The sequence below is a fragment of the Zeugodacus cucurbitae genome, chromosome 3 (assembly GCF_028554725.1).
Source record: "Zeugodacus cucurbitae isolate PBARC_wt_2022May chromosome 3, idZeuCucr1.2, whole genome shotgun sequence".
Lineage (NCBI taxonomy): Eukaryota > Metazoa > Arthropoda > Insecta > Diptera > Tephritidae > Zeugodacus > Zeugodacus cucurbitae.
The window spans coordinates 31,538,947-31,558,596 of NC_071668.1; the positions used below are offsets into that span (position 1 = coordinate 31,538,947).

The following is a 19,650-nucleotide window of genomic DNA, read 5'->3' on the forward strand; positions in this document are numbered from 1 at the left end:
CCTGTTGACAATGCCCAGTCGCATTCAATGCAAAAAATATTAAAAGGCACTTAAATGAGGAAAATTGCGAACATTCTTTTTATTTGTGGCTTAAATGTTACAGGCAAACATATCTCGTTTGAATTTCTCTCGGATACCAGGGGTCTTGAAAATTAATTGTGCGATTTCGTAGGCGTGGTAGTGAACCGATTCCGTTGCAATTGGTCCAATAGTTCATAAGCTATGATAATTTTGACCCATAGGCGGGCGATTCCATGATCATGGTGTGTAATTGTATACTAAAGAGAAATGTGCCCAGCTTTCTTAATGGAATAATAATCTAAGCAAAAACAAAAGTTAGATATTGGAGTTTCTTCAAAAAGTTTTAGGCTTTACAGATCCGACTTATATATGATTGTGACTTCGCCAATATGCTGTTACAGTTATGTTCGTAAACACTAGCAAAATAATTTGTTGTTTGTTAACTAGATGAGACCTTTGATATCCACATGTTTGTACCTATGTGTGTAATAATAACTTGTTTTCATTTTGTTATAAATCTTTTAGCTTAACCCACTCAATATATACGTGCATTAACCATGTTATTCGTAATAACATCGATTATAAGGTTATTTGGTGGTCATTTAAAGACGCAATTAAAACAGTTACATATAATATGTACATGTGCACACTTATGAATTTATGACAGTTACAATAGTAACTGGCTGATGCTTCTTAGATTTGCTTAGCTGATACTATTGTCGCCCATACATACATATGTATTCATTTCATTTAACTGAAGAGAGAATATAAAATTTACATATGTATTAACAGTGTATACCCTCATTGGTGCGCTGAGACAAATAAAAGCGCGCTGAGTGCAGCTGCGGGTGCTTAGTCAATAAAGAAGAACGCAGTGCGCCACACCGAGAACCTGCTCAACGCTTGCGGAGTGATATTGCATTTAAAGCTTCGCTGTTTTTAATTCTCACAAACGTGACTCAAGTAAATTATAGTTTGTTTTGTTTTGATAACATTATAGAGTTGCTAATCGGTAATACTCTAGAGTCTAGACCGTTGACCTTAGCCATTTACATATTTACGAATGTATTAGTTGAGCTTCATTGTAGTTGAGCTTATTTGATCAATCAAACAAAGTTTACAGTTGCATTTCTTTTACTAGAGGTTATTTGCTGTTTCACTGGTTAATGTCACACGTTAAGAATTAGTGCACTAGATTGATAAACGGATATAAAAAGATGAATAAAAACGGAATGACTGACATAAAGCAGGAAGATTGGAGAGTATCAAGAATATTGCGAAAATACCCAGTTTATCGCGAAAAACTAATCAAGACTTGCGAGGGGTAAGTATATTGAGAATCAAAGTGATGGTGCTGTAAAGATGCCGACTATTGATTAATCTTTAATGTTTATTATATTGTCGCCCCTGTTATGGGTGTCGACTGGCAGTAAATAATCGACTATTAAGCGATTATCGACTACATGTGGTATTGTAAGTATCGATCAGTCGCTCAACCATCGACTGTGAATGTTTTTCAATCGGTTCAAAACGTTGTCGACAGGCGGTATAATGGACTCAAGTCGATTAAGTCGATTATATTTTAATTTGCTATTGTGTAACTTGATCGATAAAATTCAAAAATTTCTAACAACTAAAAAATATGTGTCGACAAACAATTGATGGAAAATCATTCACAGTTGATGGTTGAGCGACTGATCGATACTTACAATACCACATGTAGTCGATAATCGCTTAATAGTCGATTATTTACTGCCAGACGACCCTCGAAATAGGTGTAACAAAAGTAATTGTTTTAGGAAATATACAAGAACTTCTATATTGAAGTTATATGAAGATAATATTCTTGGTCTACTTATATTATTTTACTAGCTGGCTCCGCAGTCGTTGCACTGCGTGATATTATTTGTTTTGAAAACAAAGTTGAATTTGTATAGTGTTGAAAAACATTTATTTGCGATTTTTCTAATTTTTTTTCAATGTAACTCAGCTTAATAAACAACATATTTTGTTTTCTGTTCCGGTGCGTAAATGTACAGAGAAGATGATATTTTAACTCGTGAATGAAATTTATGCCACACACCTCCAGCGACTGTCTTTGAGTCCTGTTGATTGTCATCCCAAATGCAAGTCTCATTGGAAACTGAATACGTTTGAACTGAAATGGCAAATCGTTGGAACTCAAAGACATTCGTGGAATCAAGCATTTTGCCCTCTTGTAAGTCCCTATAAAAAATTCTTGCAAATATTACATTATTCGAGAGCTGCTTTAAGAATGCGAAGCATAATAAATGACAAAGCATTATAATGACAAAGAATTTAGAAATTTCACTGGATAATTCACAGCTTCCTCTTCATTTTCAACATGATCGATCGATGTCTATGAACACAAATATCCCGGAAGTTGACTTTAAGTCGTGTAGATTAAGTCATCGACATCGGTATTTTTGACAGTTAAAAATCTGCGTGCACTCAACCAATCGTAGTTACGATAAATTTGGCTAATGTTCGGATTGATATCAAACCATTAGAAGTATTAACCAGAATTTGCCTAGTTCTTTGCAAATCTTCTGCGGTGCTTTCCTGTCGCAGGAACACACGCATATTCATGGTCAATCATATGATTTTCGCGTGCCGCTACAAGTACGATGACTTGAGACATGCGTTCAATTCCTCCGCCGCTGTTGATTTCGAAATAACAGAATGTGTTTGTCAATAACAGTATCATTACGCCACCAAAGCGACGATTATTATTCCACAGATCTTTCATCGTTCTGTCAAGTGCTTCTAGAAAATTGCGCTCATCTCATAGATGTTTAATAGATTTGCATGTTTAACTGAAACTACAATGTCGAATGTGCCGTTCTTCCAACTTCAAGTAGCGTTGCTGCAATTCCAGTAGATGAGAGAGCCAACGTAATGCCATTTTGAGATCGTATTGTTGCCAAAATCAATGATATCAGAATCAATTAGGATTCCCAGTTCCACCGTGCGTATCAAGAAATAAAAGTCCACCATTTCCATCATGGGCAGCCTTAATCAATTCATCATAGGTCGTCTTTTGCTGCTCATTAAATAATGGAACATTTCTTTATACTTGTTGTTCCAAAGTTATTCTGTCGTATGCACGATTCAGTACATCTCTAATTTGACGATTTGGTGATGGCATATGAATTTCAATGCTTCATTGCAGATGTCACCGTTTATTTGCAATTCTGAATTCTCTGTTGCCACTTGCCAATTACCGACTTTTCCGAATTGTTTTGTTTTTATAGATAGATTGAAAAAAAATGAATGGAAAAAAGTCACTTTTTGGAATTTTACAATTTTCCGACTAAACCTTCCAAGATCCACAACGAACAACCTCTGAACATTTCATCAAGAATGGTCCAACAGTTCTCGATCCTTAGCGTATCTAATCTTGAACCGCTTTCGCAGCGCAAGGAACGGAAGCCCTCAAAGATAAATAATTTCCCCCGTTTTTTACACATTTACCACTGTTTCTTCGCTCCTGATGCTATATACCCTATAGCCTTCCTCGATAAATGGACTATCCAACACAAAAAGAATTATTCAATTCGAACCAGTAGTTTCGGAGATTAGCGCGTTCAAACAAACAAACTCTTCAGCTTTATAATATTAGTATAGATTAAGCAATCTGTTACTGCTAACTATAGGCTAGCTTTTAGATTGACAAATGTTTTCTGATGATCCGTGTACTCATACTATATTTCAACACTTCCTTACTGGCAGCGAAATAATACTTGTACTTGTGCATTCTCACCTATTCAATATTTATTTGAAGCAGTTCGCCATGAATCCAGATGTTTTGTCAGTTTTAGGCTACCTCTTTGTAACCACTTTATGATAATTTTGTTTATATCCTTGTATGTTTTCTTTAAAATGTTCAGGTTTTTATACTCTCGCAACCTGTTGCACAGAGTATCATAGTTTTGTTCACATAACGGTTGTTTGTGTCACCAAGAAATATAAGAGTTAGATATGGGGTTATATATACATAAATGCTCAGGATGACGAGTAGATTTGAAATCCGGATGTCTGTCCGTCCGTCTGTCCGTGCAAGCGATAACTTGAGTAAAAATTAAGATATCTTAATGAAACTTGGAACACATGTTCCTTGGCACCCTGAGGAGGTTGCTTTCGGTCCACTGCCACGCCCACAAAATGGAGGAAACCGAAAACCTATACAGTGTCATAACTAAGCCATAAATAAAGTTATGAAAATGAAATTTGGAACATAGGATCCCATTAGGGAGGGGCACATTTGGATGTAATTTTTTTGGAAAAGTGGGCGTGACCCCGCCCCCAAATAGGTTTTTTGTATATAACTCGCAAACCAATAAAGCTATATAAGCCAAACTTTCTGCAGTCGTTTCTTTTAGCCATTTCCTTATACAGTCCAAAAATGAAAGAAATCGGATAATAACCACGCCCACCTCCCATACAAAGGTTAGGTTGAAAATTACTAAAAGTGGGTTAACTCCCTAACGAAAAACGTCAGAAACACCAAATCTTACATAAGAAAAGGCAGAAGAAAGCTGCACTGAGATTTTTTTACAAAATGGAAAATGGGCGTGGCGTCGCTCACTTATGGGTCAAAAACCATATCTCAAGAACTATTCGACCGATTTCAATGAAATTCGGTACATAACACTTTCTTGACACCCTGATGACACGGGTGGAATATGGGCGAAATCGGTTCACAACTACGTCTACTTCCCATATAACCCAATTTTGAATTCCATCTGATTCGTTCACTTTATAATGTATTCATAAGGAACCAATGAAGCTAGCGGAATAAAACTTTACACAAATACTGTATTTGAGCTGTGACATCACTTGTGGAAAAATTGTCAAAATCGAACCATGACTTTTCAAGGCCCCTGATATCAAACATGAAGAACTCAGTGCCTAAGGTTAATTTTTCACCGAAAATATAGGTAAATCCCTCAGATATTTTAATGTAATTCATTCCCTCTGAATTTTTTTCTTATAACAGTTTCTCTCTGTACCTGAAATGGTAAAAATTGGGTCATAACTTCCCCCAGATCCCATATACCTAATTATAAGTAATATTAAATTAAGTGAGCGTATAGTCTTCGATACGTTGTATCTTGGTGGTGAAAACGAGTGAAATCGGTTTAGGAATTACCTCAGTCCCCATATACTATTTATGATGATTTTCGTTATTCTATTGAACTTTATGCCGAATATATGGGTCGAATTGTGTTGTCTTTATAAAATTACATCAATAAATTGCGAGAGTATAAAATGTTCGGTTACACCCGAACTTAGCCCTTCCTTACTTGTTTATGAATGGTTCGTACCACTGAAATGAACCGCATTGAGTTTTGCAGTAGTTAACAGCCCTGATATTGACCGAACTGTACATACCACATCAAACAAACCGGAATTTGGGGTGTTCATTAATTTTTGGCAACAGATCTCCATATTGACCAATAAGATTAAAAAGTGTTGGACAGATTTTGACTGTTTTTATGCAGATACACACATTAAAACCAATATTTAGCTTCAGTTTTATTTTTATACGAATATCATTCGTGCTTGATTTACATATATATACATGTAAGTTTAAAAGTTCAATAACAATCTGGAGGTTACTCGCTCTAGTAATATACAAAGTGGAAAGTTGAATACATGCTATTTACCCGTCTATTGCACCTTTAATTTCAAATTTTTACCATCATTTGGATGTTCAAAAATTAATTACTTTCATCCGTTAGAATGAAAACATAATATGAAATTTTATTATATCGTATTAATAAAAATAACAGGTTCCTAAGTAAAACGTAATTCTTCTTCAGCATTTATTTCTATTATTCTGTTTATTTATTGAGGATTTTGGCAGAAATGCGCATTTCTAAAAGACTTTAACCTTTTACAAATATAATTTCGCAAACCTGTCCGTTTGATTTGCATTTTGATTTGGAATGTAATAAAAAAAATATCTAGATATATGTTTATGGCACACTAATGGCAACGAAGCAAGTTGAATTATTAGATAAAACATACAAATGTATATATGTATATGTAAAAGTACGTTGAGTATTGTTTTCTCAATATGAATAAATGCAGACATAAATAAAAAGAAGCTGAAATCGTTTATTTTTGGGCTTACATTCGCATATCAATACGAATACTATAAATGACCACTTTGATTTTTTGTGTTAAGACAATAATAAACCCAAGTATCATGTGGCACTTGAACCCCAATTGAACATTCAATGACTAAATATAAAAACTGATTTCAAAGTATGAAATTTCCACTTATGTGTTTGAAATTTGTTGATCAATATTTTTCAATTTTAACGATTACATTCAATATCGATCGCTTCGCACCGATGCTTTTTGTTTTCAAGCACAGTACAAATGTACAGAGATTTAATTTAATTATTTCTTTCTTTAATCTGTATATATATTATGTAGTTCAAAACACAAATTATTGTTAACCGTACTTGGATTCTTGAAATAACCCGGATTTTGCATTGTTGCCATCTCAGTCATGATTGTTTCGAATTTTGTACTATGTACTACAATATTCTATTTTGATTTACCTATTGAAAGTGAATCGAATGAAATTTAAAATGTGTGTGTTATGTTATATAGGAAGTAGGCGTTCTTATAGTCCGATTTAGTTAACTTAATATAAATATCAATTATTCATCAATCAATCAAACTTGACAGGATTTGTAGGAGATGAAATTTAGGTGGAATATGAAGTGTACGCAAAAGTGAGCATCACGTACATATATTGTCAATTTTTATACTCTCGCAACAAAGTTGTTTGTAACACCTAAAACTAAACGAGTTAGATATAGGGTTATATATACCAAAGTTATCAGGGTGACCGGCCGTCTGTGCAAACGATAACTTGAGTTGGAGATATCTTAATGAAACTTTGTACACATATTCCTTGGCCCCATGAGACGGTTGGTATTGAAAATTGGCGAAATCGGACCGCTGCCACGCCCACAAAATATCTAAGCCATAAATAAAGCTATAAAAGTAAAATTTAGTAGGAAAGGGGCATATCTGGATATATTTTTTTATAATTAAAATCGTGTCATAACTTCCCCTAGCTCCCATATACCTAATTATAGTTTATTTTTCAAAAATACGGTCAAAATCCTAATATTAGGTATATGGGAGGTAGGGAACTAATTAGGCACATTATTGATATCTACATATATGTATATAAAATATCTTAGAGATTTACCAATATTTTCGATCAAAAAGTATCCATAAACACTGAGAATTTTATAGTTCGATTTGGACAATTTTTAAATGACCTCCAACGTAGTATTTGCGCAAAATTAATACTTTTTATTTTTATTATTATTATTGGGTCTATGCCTTGAATCCATTTCGATCGAAAATGCGATATCGCCCATCTACAATGCCAACCTTCTTATAGTAGTATAGTATCGTAAGAACACGTGAACCAAGTGGGCATTAACACACCTTTCTACAAAAAAAAAACTCACTCAACAGAACTCAAAATGCTGAATCTAACAAACCAGTTGTCCGAGAGCTATAAAATTTGAACAGGCGTCTTTTTTATTTAATTTCATTATTATCTTATATATACATAACATACACGGATTTATTCACTTTTCCCAAGTCTCCCTTATTTTCAAAGGAGGGGTACAAAAAATCTCAATTCTTTCACAATTTCAGCTGGACAGAATCCAAACAAAAGGACGATGAAGCGGAAGGCTTATGGCGTATCAAAGATGAACTTTACGATCTTACTGAGTTTATACCACGTCACCCAGGCGGATCATTCTGGCTGGAATGGACAAAGGGCACTGACATCACCGAAGCATTCGAATCTCATCATATATCAAAGAAGCCAGAAGATATGCTAGCCAAATTTCATGTGCGCAGCACCTCTACTCAACGCAATTACAAGATATCACTTCACGATAATGGTTTCTATAGAGTGCTCAAGTCGCGAGTGCGTGACAAGCTGAAAAATGTGGACCGTTCACCTGAACGTCGATCGGATGTATAATTTTTGAATGTTTTTTATAAACAGCTTTTGATTTCAATTTATTTTCTCTATCATATATTAGCTTATACACTTTGGTCTCTTGCTATCCACTACGGTTTTTGCTCTCGCATGTTCGTATACTGGCTATATAACATTAGCATTACTCGCGGGACTCTCGCTCTCATGGCTCACTATTGCCTCGCACAACTATTTGCATCGTAAGGACAATTGGCAAATGTATACTTTTAACCTTTCACTTATGAATTTTTGCAATTGGCGCGTTTTACATGCCATGTCTCATCATGTCTACCCGAACTCATTAATTGACCTCGAGATGTCGCTCTTCGAACCGTATCTCTGTTGGTGGCCAAACTCACAAGTTCACACGAAATGGATTCGTCTCTTTAACGTCACCATACAGCCTATCGTGTACTCGTTAATATTTCCTTTCCAGATAGTATTGAGGTAAACACAACAAAACCATTATACAAATATAATTTATTAGGTATTAAATTGAATTATCTGATATATAGAATTATAGTTTCACTTCTGCAAAAGAACATTTTATTTTGGCACGACATCATCGGATTCATATTGCCACTGTCCATGCTGCTGGTGGCGCAAGTACCGGTTTCGACTGTACTTCGACAATGGGGAGTCATCATTGGTCTGGCAAGTTTCATTTTTGGGTTAACTGGTTTGAATGCCGGTCATCATGACCCGAAAATTTTCCATGATGGTGATGCTGAACGCGAAGACCGCGATTGGGGCCTCTATCAATTGGACACAATAATCGATCGTAGTGATATCAAAGGTTCGCAGTTTTTAGTGTTGACACATTTTGGAGAGCATTTTCTACATCATTTGTTTCCCACATTGGATCATGGCATACTCCCCCAACTCTATCCCGTCCTTTTTGAAACATTGAACGAATACCAAGCACAATTGCGTGAATGCAGCCATTGGAAGCAAATTATTGGTCAGAATAAACAGTTACTGCGTACGAAGCCAAATGCTCTACCTCCGACTTGTGTTAATAATAATAAGCGGGGTTAGGAGTCAGAATAATTTCGAAAAACAATTGTCTGCAATGTTCTCAGTCTATATATTGTAATTTCATACATACATACATATGTAATTATTATATTATCTATAAACAATTATGTGGTTATGATGATAGTGTATGATTAAATTGTTAAAGTTTTACTCGATAAGAAACTCCATTGCTCGCTTGTTGTAACTCGGCTCGCCTACTAAATTACTTCATATTTTCCTCCCTCCTTATTTCGCACAATTGTAAAGGAGTATCAAAACAAAATTGGTAATATCGATCAAAGCTTTAATAATTGAATCATGGTATATACGTTTGTTGTTTTTTACTATCTTTTAATAAAATATTGCATATTTTTATTACTGATAATGGAATCGAATAAATCATGATGTAAAGATGTGCAAATTTCTGCAATTCAAGCTTGATTTGTGTCTTTTTAAAATTTCTTCGCCAATCCAAACGCAATTTACACCAATGTTTAATATATATGTATGTGCAAATATGTATATTCATAAAATGTATGCAATGTGGGGAAAATAACCTAAAACTGGTTTATCATACTATCGAGAAAATTTCTCTTCTACAGAGAAGAAGATTTGGTATTTACATTGAAGAAAACTATAACCATTGACTGTTATTTATGATTTGTATTGTTTAAAATTGGCAAATAAATAGTTTAAAAAATGAGAGCATCCTATGACGCTCTATATGTATATAATATGAATATGCAAATTGTATGTATTCTCGATTATCTGTCCTGTTCTTTGATATGTAAGAAAATTATTGCTATTATGGTGAACATAGGCAGTTGATCCATACTAAAACTGCAATAATGGAACCCAAGGTGTGTAAAAAATTACCAAACAACCGTCTTAAATCGCGGGCGCTGCGCAAACTATTGAGGACATCAACCAGCTGGGCAGAGGTACCTTCGCAATTAAGGGTCCGGACATTCCAGGTGCATGCCCTCAAATCATGATCCTTAGTACGTTTGCAGGGGTCGTCATCCAAAGGGGGGTTTCTCTTTCGAGGCTCTGATTGTTTTTTCTTTGAGGAGGTTTTTTGATGTGGTGGGTCCCAAAACCCTACACACAACCGCAGAAGCGGGTTTCGCCTTCTCACTTTAGCTCGCCTACCCAGGGGATACTTGGTCTAAAACCGGAAGTCGTGAGCTGCTTGAGTCATATGTAAAAGAATCGTTCCTGGCCACTCCAAAGTGAATGGCAATCAGAAACTTTCCTCACTTGCGTGAACTTCTACATATGACCCCATCCCCCCACATAAGGTACTACATAAAAGAAACTACTTTAGAAAGTTTCCTTGATATAGCTTTAGTAGTTTGCGAAATATGTACAAAAAACTTAGTAGGGGGGCACGCCACTTCCCCAAAAATGTTACATCCACATATGCCCCCTCATAGTGCGATCCTTCTTACCAAATTTTACTTCAATAGCTTAATTTATGGTAATCTCATAGCAACTTTGTTGCGAGAGTATAATAAATTTAAAACAAAAACAAGTAAGGAAAGGTTAAGTTCGGGTGTAACCGAGCATTTTATAATCTCGCAATTTATTGAAGAAATTTTATTAAGATAACGCACAACTATATCCAATACTATATCCTCATTTAATTTTGCTAAGATATATCACATATTAACCAATACATATATGCGGAATAAAGCCCAACGAATTTTTGAAAAACCTAAAATTAGGTATATGGGAGCTAGGGGATGATATTTTTAAAAAACCTATAATTATGTGTATGGGAGCTAGGAGATGTTATGACCGATTGGAGACACACTATTGGAAGAAAACAATTTCCTCTGAATTACATTAAATTATCTGAGAGATTTACCCATATTTTCAGTTTCGGTTTTTGACCCATAAGTAGGCGATGTAAAAAAATCTGAGTGAAGCTTCCTTCTGCTATTTCTTCTGTAAAATTTAGTGTATCTGACGTTTTTCGTTAGCGAGTTAACCCACTTTTAGTAATTTTCAACCTAACTTTCGTATGGGAGGTGGGCGTGGTTATTATCCGATTTCTTTAATTTTTGGACTGTATAAGGAAATGGCTAAAAGAAGCGATTTATTGCTTTATTGGTTTGCGAGTTATATACAAAAAACCTATTTGGGGGCGGGGTCACGCCCACTTTTCAAAAACAATTACATCCAAATGTACCCCTCCCTAATCCGATCCTATGTGCCAAATTTTATTTTCATAACTTATGACACTTAGTTATGACACTGTATAGGTTTTCGGTTTCCGCCATTTTGTGGGCGTGGCAGTGGATCGATTTATATATATGTAACCCCATATCCTCGGATGAGACACCCCCCTTTTGATGACGACCCCTGCAAACGTTTTAAGGATAATGATATAAGGGCATGCACCTGGAATGTCCGGACCCTTAATTCCTCATACGACTTAAGGCTGACATCACCGCCATCCAAGAAGTGCGATAGACGGGACAAGGACGGAAGAAGGTGGGTCCTTGTGACATCTACTACAGCGGCCATATAAAGGAGCGCAAATTTGGTGTTGGATTTGTGGTGGGAGAGAGACTCCGTCGCATAGTCCTGGCATTCACCCCGGTGGATGAACGTCTAGCCACAATCCGCATCAAAGCGAGGTTCTTCAACATATCGCTGATTTGCGCCCACGCCCCAACGGAAGAGAAGGACGATGTGACCAAAGATGCTTTCTATGAGCGCCTAGAACGCACCTATGAGCGCTGCCCCCGCCACGATGTAAAAGTCGTGCTTGGCGATTTTAACGCCAGGGTGGGTAAAGAAGGTGTCTTTGGCACAACAGTCGGAAAATTCAGCCTCCATGACGAAACATCGCCAAACGGCCTGAGGCTGATCGACTTCGCTGGGGCCCGAAATATGGTCGTCTGTAGTACCAGATTCCAGCATAAGAAAAGACATCAAGCTACTTGGCTGTCTCCTGATCGAAACACGCGGAACCAAATCGATCACGTTGTGATAGACGGAAGACATGTCTCCTGTGTTTTAGAAGTGCGTACGCTCCGAGGACCAAATATAGACTCGGACCATTATCTGGTCGCAGCGAAGATACGCACCCGCCTCTGTGCAGCAAAGAATGCCCGTCAACAAACACAAGGAAGGTTCGACGTCGAAAAGCTGCAATCGCAACAGACAGCCACGAAATACTCTACTCGACTTGCACTCCTGCTCTCTGAGAGCACACATCAGCATCTCGGTACAAGGGAACTGTGGAACGGCATCTCAAACTCACTGCGTACCGCTGCAGCCGAAACAATTGGTTTTCGGCAACGACAAAAAACAAGCTGGTACGATGAGGAGTGCCGTCTCGCAGCGGACAGACTGCCTACCTCGCAACATTGCAAACGACCACAACACGTGCGGGATGGGATAGATACCGAGAGCTGAAGAGGGAAGCGAGACGCATTTGCAGACAAAAAAAGAAAGAGGCCGAAATGCGTGAGTACGAAGAGCTTGAGAAGCTGGCAGACAGAGGGAATGCTCGAAAATTTTATGAAAAAATGAAGCGACTTAACGAAGGTTTCAAGACCGGAGCATCCTCATGTAGAGACCAAGGTGGTAATCTGGTAACCGATGTCCAGGGCATACTGGGATTATGGAGGGAACACTTCTCCGACCTGCTGAATGGCAGTGAGAGTACAACACCAGGAGATGGCGAACCCGATCCCCCAATCGATGACGATGGAACAGATGTTCCATTACCCGACCATGAAGAAATTCGAATAGCAATTACCCGCTTGAAGAACAACAAAGCAGCGGGGGCCGATAGATTACCGGCAGAACTATTCAAATACGGCGGCGAAGAGCTGGTAAGGTGCATGCATCAGCTTCTTTGCAGAATATGGTCGGAAGAAAGCATGCCTGACGATTGGAATCTCAGTGTGCTCTGCCCAATCCATAAAAAGGGAGATCCCACAATCTGCGCCAATTACCGTGGGATCAGCCTCATAAATATCGCATACAAGGTTCTACCGAGCGTATTGTGTGAAAGACTAAAGCCCACCGTCAACAAACTGATTGGACCTTATCAGTGTGGCTTTAGACCTGGAAAATCGACAACTGACCAGATATTCACCATGCGCCAAATCTTGGAAAAGACCCGAGAAAAGAGGATCGACACACACCACCTTTTTGTCGATTTTAAAGCTGCTTTCGACAGCACGAAAAGGAGTTGCCTTTACGCCGCGATGTCTGAATTTGGTATCCCCGCAAAACTAATACGGCTGTGTAAATTGACGTTGAGCAACACCAAAAGCTCCGTCATGATTGGGAAGGACCTCTCCGAGCCGTTCGATACCAAACGAGGTTTCAGACAAGGTGACTCACTATCGTGCGACTTCTTTAACCTGATGCTGGAAAAAATTATAAGAGCTGCAGAGCTAAACCGAGAAGGTACAATCTTCTACAAGAGTGTACAGCTCCTGGCGTACGCCGATGATATTGATATCATCGGAAGCAACAACCGCGCCGTTTGTTCTGCTTTTTCCCGCATGGATAAGGAGGCGAAGCGAATGGGTCTGGAGGTGAATGAGGACAAGACGAAATATCTCCTGTCATCAAACAAACAGTCGGCGCATTCGCGTCTTGGCTCCCACGTCACTGTTGACAGTCATAACTTCGAGGTCGTAGATAATTTCGTATACCTGGGAACCAGCATCAACAACACGAACAATGTCAGCCTCGAAATCCAGGGCAGAATAACTCTTGCCAACAGGTGCTACTTTGGACTGAGTAGGCAATTGAACAGTAAAGTCCTCTCTCGACGAACCAAAATCAAGCTCTACAAGTCGCTTATCATTCGCGTCCTGCTTTACGGTGCAGAAGCTTGGACGATGTCAACATCAGATGAGACGACACTAGGAGTTTTCGAGAGGAAAATTTTGCGCAAGATTTATGGTCCTCAGAACATTGGCAACGGCGAATACCGCAGACGATGGAACGATGAGCTGTACGAGTTATACGACGACATTGACATAGTTCAGCGAATAAAAAGACAGCGGCTACGCTGGCCAGGTCATGTTGTCCGAATGGACGAAAACACTCCAGCCCTGAAAGTGTTCGATGCAGTACCCGCCGGAGGAAGCCGAGGAAGGGGAAGGCCTCCACTCCGTTGGAGGGACCAGGTGGGGAGCGACCTGGTTACACTTGGGATCTCCAACTGGCGCCGAACTGCGAAGGAGAGAGACAGGTGGCGCACTATCGCCAATCACATACATACAACCCCATATCTAGCTTTCTTATTTCTTGGTGACACAAACAACCGTTATGTGAAGAAAACTATAATACTCTGTGCAACATGTTGCGAGAGTATAATTATGAAGTTCTTTATATTAGACTCAATATTGACATCGTGAAGAATGATTGATTCAGACAAATATGAATTAAACTGTAAACAGAACAGAATGCTGAATATTTTAGGCTTTTAAGAAATCAAGAAAGGAAAAAAATATGTATGTAATTCAAAAGAAATAGAAAGAATCGGCTAATAATCGGCCAAATATGGCCGATTAATCGGTCGGACTCTAAATTTGTTCATGAAAGAATTGGCATCGGCCGATACTTTGCCAACTGGCCGGCTTCGGTCAAAAATTATGTATCAGTCGGACACTACTATCCATTCCTCTCGTTGATAGTTTGCACTTCAACTTGTATTTGCTGATAGTAAATAACGTGAATTTTACTGATATGTGATAAGATATATGGTACTACTTCTTAATTAGTAATATTTACGTTGATAAAAATGTTTAAATGCAATTTGTATGTCAAATATACAAAATATAAAAACTATATGAGTAGCAGATTATTGTAGAATTTGGTTTTGTATACCATTTCATTTCTAGTTAGTTTAATAAAATTAATTGAAAACCAAAAATGTTCGAGTGACATGAAGTGTGTTTCTCTGTATCTAGCTAAGTTCTTGCTGAGAATGCGTTTCTTAACACAAAAACTATCAGAAGCGAGCGTCAGCTGATCGCTAAGAAAGTTGCTTATTTCAGCTGATCGAATTTTCGCTAGCGGCCATTTGCTGTTGAAACAGCTGTTGATTGAATGTGCTGCTTAGAGCATTGGCTTTGATTTTGTTCTTTTAAATTAAAATTGAATATTCATTAAATAAAGATGAAAACACAAATTGTGAGTGTTTGGACTAATTCGAATTTGATTTATACTCATGTGCATATATTAATTATTTTATTATTTATAATAATATTTATTTCCTTTTTTATTTTCATCCATTTATATTTTGAATATAAGTTATCTTTTGCCATGTCTGACATGTTATAGCTTGCCTGTGGAGAGCGCACATTGCACAATGACAGCGATTTGACAGCTCAGATGATAGAAATATATGCCTGTCGAGATGTGGGGTTTAAATGTCTATCTTCAAATTTCTGCTAGTTTTCGTTTCTTTACTTCCGATCTGTGTGATAGTAATTTGCCAATTTTGGCACACTTCCGCTTCTTGATAGCCAACAGCTACTAGCTAATAAGAAACACTCTTATATACTCGAAAATTGTCAATTTTACAAAGAAACAGTACAACATATCAATTGAGATGATTTTTATTTTATTTCCCACATTTCTATTTCTAACATTCTACCGTAAATATATATGTATATATGTACAAAAATATATGTATACAAACTCTTGGTGACGTGGTAACTCTACCAGTCTCGCTTCCGGAAACAACTTTCTCAAAGCGCAATTTTTCATTATTTTGATTAAAACGAAAGATTGTAATGTCTTTGAAATACACATATGAATACATATGATATACATATATTTCTGAAAATTAACGTTTAGCCCTATAAAAGTAATAGATCATAAGTACCTTAATTTACAAAATTTAAACATATATATCAATGTGGAAATTTAACTGCACAGTTCTATTCTAATTCAAATGTAATGGAATTCTGGGCGGTAATCATAGTACTAATATATAAAGCCTTAATTATCATACAGCAAAGAAATTTCATTCATTATTGTGTAATTGCAAATACGAGTGTACCTACAGTGTAGTTAATAAATAAAACTTAATTGATAAGAGATGCGTCAGTGCAAATAATAATCTCAAGCACACATGCACATAGATATACTATTAAATATGTAGTTGGCTTATGTACATGTATATGTATGTACATACTTTGTATATACCCCACAAGTAAAGTCCGCCACTTATTCGATTACAACAACAATTGCAGCTATAATTGCGCTCTTGTGTGTGAAGTCTAGCGCCAGCATATCACTTCAGCGATTACATTCATACATATGTGCATAGAATAAAATGTTGTCTCATCGTTCGCTTTGTTTCAGTTCAGTTTACGCAATCAATGAATAATGAAGTGTTGCTGCAAATCGGAATATCGCGGTCTGATCGCTATCGCGATAGTGGCCATAATTGGCATATCAACAGGTGTCCAACCCGTGTCTAGTGCTAACATACTTGGTGTATTTCTCAGTTCCAGTCCCTCACATTTAATCGTGCATATGTCGATAATGCAAACACTGGCCGAAAACGGTCACAACATCACCGTTGTCTCAACTTTAAAGCCGAAAATCAATCACCCGAAGATACACAATATCGTTATTGAGCCAACGGAAGCACGTCAAAAAGAGATGGATGAGGAATTATCCGTTTTGGGAGTGAAAAAGCAAAATCCACTTGTGATGATGATGAAATTCTTTAGGGCTGATAATGCTATGATTACCTTGCAATTGGATGCCGTGAAGAGTGAAAAATTCCAATCAATTTATAACAACAAATACGATTTGGTTATAATGGGTTATTTTATAAATAATTTCCAATTTATCGTACCTGCCAAACTGAAATGCCCGGTGATAATCAGTTGGACAGGGCCACCAATGGAGATGATAAACGATTTTGTTGGTGTACCACATGAAGTATCGTATGTACCGTCTGTATTTACCCCGCACATAAATGGCGAAGTAATGAGTTTTGGGTTACGTCTCTTTAATTTCGTATCCAATGGCTTATTGCGCTTGGCTACCAACATCATGGATATTACCTTTGAGGGACTATATAAGTGAGTGAAGTGCACTTTTTATATCATAGAAGTAGTAAGCAATATATAGTTATTATTTATTTGAATTGCATTATAGAGAATTAGCAGCCGACGACCCGACGCTACGTACATTTTCACAGATGAAGCAAAACGTCTCATTAATTTTTTGCAACAGCCACTTCAGCGAGGGACCCATACGACCGCTGGTACCAAATTTGGTGGAAATCGGTGGCATACAAATCAAGGAAAAGCCAACGCCTTTGCCTAAGGTGGGAAGAGTAATGTATGTCACATGCATGCATTGCAAAAATATTTTATTTTTGTTTTAATTTTGTTTGTTCTAATGCATATACATACTTATCAATTCGCCTCTTGTAATGTTAAGGGCTTGGCTATCTTGAATCTTAATTACTCATTACACGCAGTTGGGCAGTGCATTACTCTAAGTCAAGTTGTCCCTGATGTGAAATTCTACACTAAATCATTTTAGCTAATGAAAACGCCGAGCTATTTCCAATACATTCTATTTTTCTGTCCTAGTACGTTATTGGAGAGTTATCGTAAGGTTTCTGAACTGAGAAGCCTTAATGATTTTTTTCGTTCTTTCACAAGAGTTATTAACAAATTCATTTATCTTTCAGAATATTGCTGACTTTTTGAATGCTTCCAAAGGTAATGGCGCAATACTCTTTAGTTTGGGTTCAAACATGAAAAGTACCAGCATACAACCGAAGACAGTCAATATAATTTACAAAGTACTCTCCTCATTGCCACAAAATGTGATTTGGAAGTGGGAAAATTTGGATAACACACCGGGTAACGCATCGAATATACTCTACCAGAAATGGTTACCGCAAGATGACATACTCGCCCATCCTAATCTCAAACTGTTCATCACGCATGCCGGCAAGGGTGGCATGGTGGAAGCTACGTATCACAGTGTGCCTATGGTTGCAATGCCGGTATTTGCTGAACAACCCACGAATGCGGCAAAAATTGTTTCTTCCGGTTATGGCCTGCAAGTGGATATAATAAATTTGAAAGAAAATGAGTTCAGAGACGCCATATTGGAAGTGCTTCATAATCCAGTGTATCGGAATAATGTGCGTCGATTTTCAGAACTATATCGAAATCGTCCAATGACAGCTAGAGAAAACGTTAATTTTTGGGTGGAATATGTGTTACGTCATCAAGGTGCTGCACATATGCAAAGTCCATTAATTCATTTGAATTTTGTGCAGTCCAATAGTTTGGACGTTATATTAGCTATTTTGCTAATTCTCTACTTGCTGTGGAAGTTGATGAAATTTACTATTAAGCTTTTATGTAAATTAATCTATTTAGCCATAGGAACACTGAAGGCAAAAAGTTTGAACAAATCGAAAAGGGAATGACACAATTGTGAAGTGTATTTCATATAACTAAACTTATATATGTTTTTTGGGCCTATATTCAGTCATGGATCTGAAAAGTTCTAGAATAACTCATTTGTTTTCATTAATAAAGGTTCCAAATTGTTACATTTATACTCACACAAAATGTTGCAAAGAGAGTATTATAGTTTTGTTCACATAACGGTTTTTTGTATCTCATAAAACTAAACGAGTTAGATATAGGGTTATAAATATGACGATAATCACAATAGAAACAGCATATTTGGATGCTTTTTTTTAATAAAGTGGACGTGGGCCCGCCTCAAGTAGGTTTTTTTTAAATGTCTCGCAAACTACTAAAGCTATATAAACAAAACTATTCGCACTCAATGCGATAATAACCACGCCCTTCCTTCATTCATAGGTTATATTGAAAACTACTAGAAGTGCGTTAACTAATTAACGAAAAACGTCAAAATACTAAATTGTACAGAAAAACCAACTGAAATAACTAATAATAGGGTAAAGTAAGAAAATCTGGACCACGTGGGTAATATGGACCTCCCAGTTATCTTGAATTCCAGTTGTTAAATCTTGCGTTATTGTCGTTTGATTTCTTCGTCTATTCGCAAAAACTTCCTCCGTTTAAATTTATCGTTCAGCAAGTAATTTAAAATTTATTGTGCAATGAATAGCCAACATTTTTGTACATCAAAATAGTCCCAATTATTGTCAAGGAATATTTAAAGGCAGATTGGGAGCCCTACAACTACCTGGTCCATATTACACTCCATTATTTTTTTTTAATCTTGCTGGGTATTTTTATGTTTTTATACTCTCGCAACAAATGTTGCTAAAGAGAGTATTATAGTTTTGTTCACATAACGGTTGTTTGTAACACCCAAAACTAAACGAGTTAGATATAGGGTTATATATGCCAAAGTGATCAGGGTGAAGAGTGGAGTTCAAATCCGAATGTCTGTCTGTCCGTCCGTCCGTCCGTCTGTGCAAGCTGTAACTTGAGTAAAAATTAAAATATCTTGATGAAACTTGGCACACTTATTTCTTGGCACCATAGGAAGGTTGCTTTCGAAAATGAGCAAAATCGGACCACTGCCTCGCC

At 37.1% G+C, this 19,650-nt stretch overlaps 2 protein-coding genes across 3 annotated transcripts; both read left to right on the forward strand.

Moving 5' to 3' along the window:
• Positions 1 to 833: 833 nt before the first annotated feature.
• On the forward strand, positions 834 to 9,532 carry Cyt-b5-r_2 (cytochrome b5-related protein). Of its 2 annotated transcripts, none has more exons than XM_029044335.2 (5): positions 834 to 984; positions 1,165 to 1,345; positions 7,741 to 8,071; positions 8,139 to 8,521; positions 8,590 to 9,532. In XM_029044335.2, the coding sequence occupies exons 2-5, from the start codon at positions 1,239 to 1,241 to the stop codon at positions 9,110 to 9,112; spliced, it is 1,344 nt and encodes a 447-aa protein (XP_028900168.1). In that variant the 5' UTR covers positions 834 to 984; positions 1,165 to 1,238; the 3' UTR covers positions 9,113 to 9,532. The 2 variants fall into 2 exon arrangements, with proteins under 2 accessions (XP_028900168.1, XP_011192500.1); XM_011194198.3 differs by having other exon boundaries at positions 874 to 1,033; positions 1,163 to 1,345.
• Positions 9,533 to 16,423: 6,891 nt separating this feature from the next.
• On the forward strand, positions 16,424 to 18,706 carry Ugt1 (UDP-glycosyltransferase UGT5). The gene is made up of 3 exons (XM_011194199.3): positions 16,424 to 17,175; positions 17,252 to 17,423; positions 17,796 to 18,706. The coding sequence occupies exons 1-3, from the start codon at positions 16,469 to 16,471 to the stop codon at positions 18,546 to 18,548; spliced, it is 1,632 nt and encodes a 543-aa protein (XP_011192501.1). The 5' UTR covers positions 16,424 to 16,468; the 3' UTR covers positions 18,549 to 18,706.
• The last annotated feature ends 944 nt before the right edge of the window (positions 18,707 to 19,650 follow it).

Coding starts and splice junctions, on each gene's coding strand:
- Cyt-b5-r_2 (XM_029044335.2), top strand. CDS start 1,239: ATGAATAAAAACGGAATGACTGACATAAAGCAGGAAGATTGGAGAGTA. Junction 1,346..7,740: donor CTAATCAAGACTTGCGAGGG/GTAAGTATATTG, acceptor TCACAATTTCAG/CTGGACAGAATCCAAACAAA. Junction 8,072..8,138: donor CACCTGAACGTCGATCGGAT/GTATAATTTTTG, acceptor ATCATATATTAG/CTTATACACTTTGGTCTCTT.
- Ugt1 (XM_011194199.3), top strand. CDS start 16,469: ATGAAGTGTTGCTGCAAATCGGAATATCGCGGTCTGATCGCTATCGCG. Junction 17,176..17,251: donor ACCTTTGAGGGACTATATAA/GTGAGTGAAGTG, acceptor ATTGCATTATAG/AGAATTAGCAGCCGACGACC. Junction 17,424..17,795: donor AGCCAACGCCTTTGCCTAAG/GTGGGAAGAGTA, acceptor TTTATCTTTCAG/AATATTGCTGACTTTTTGAA.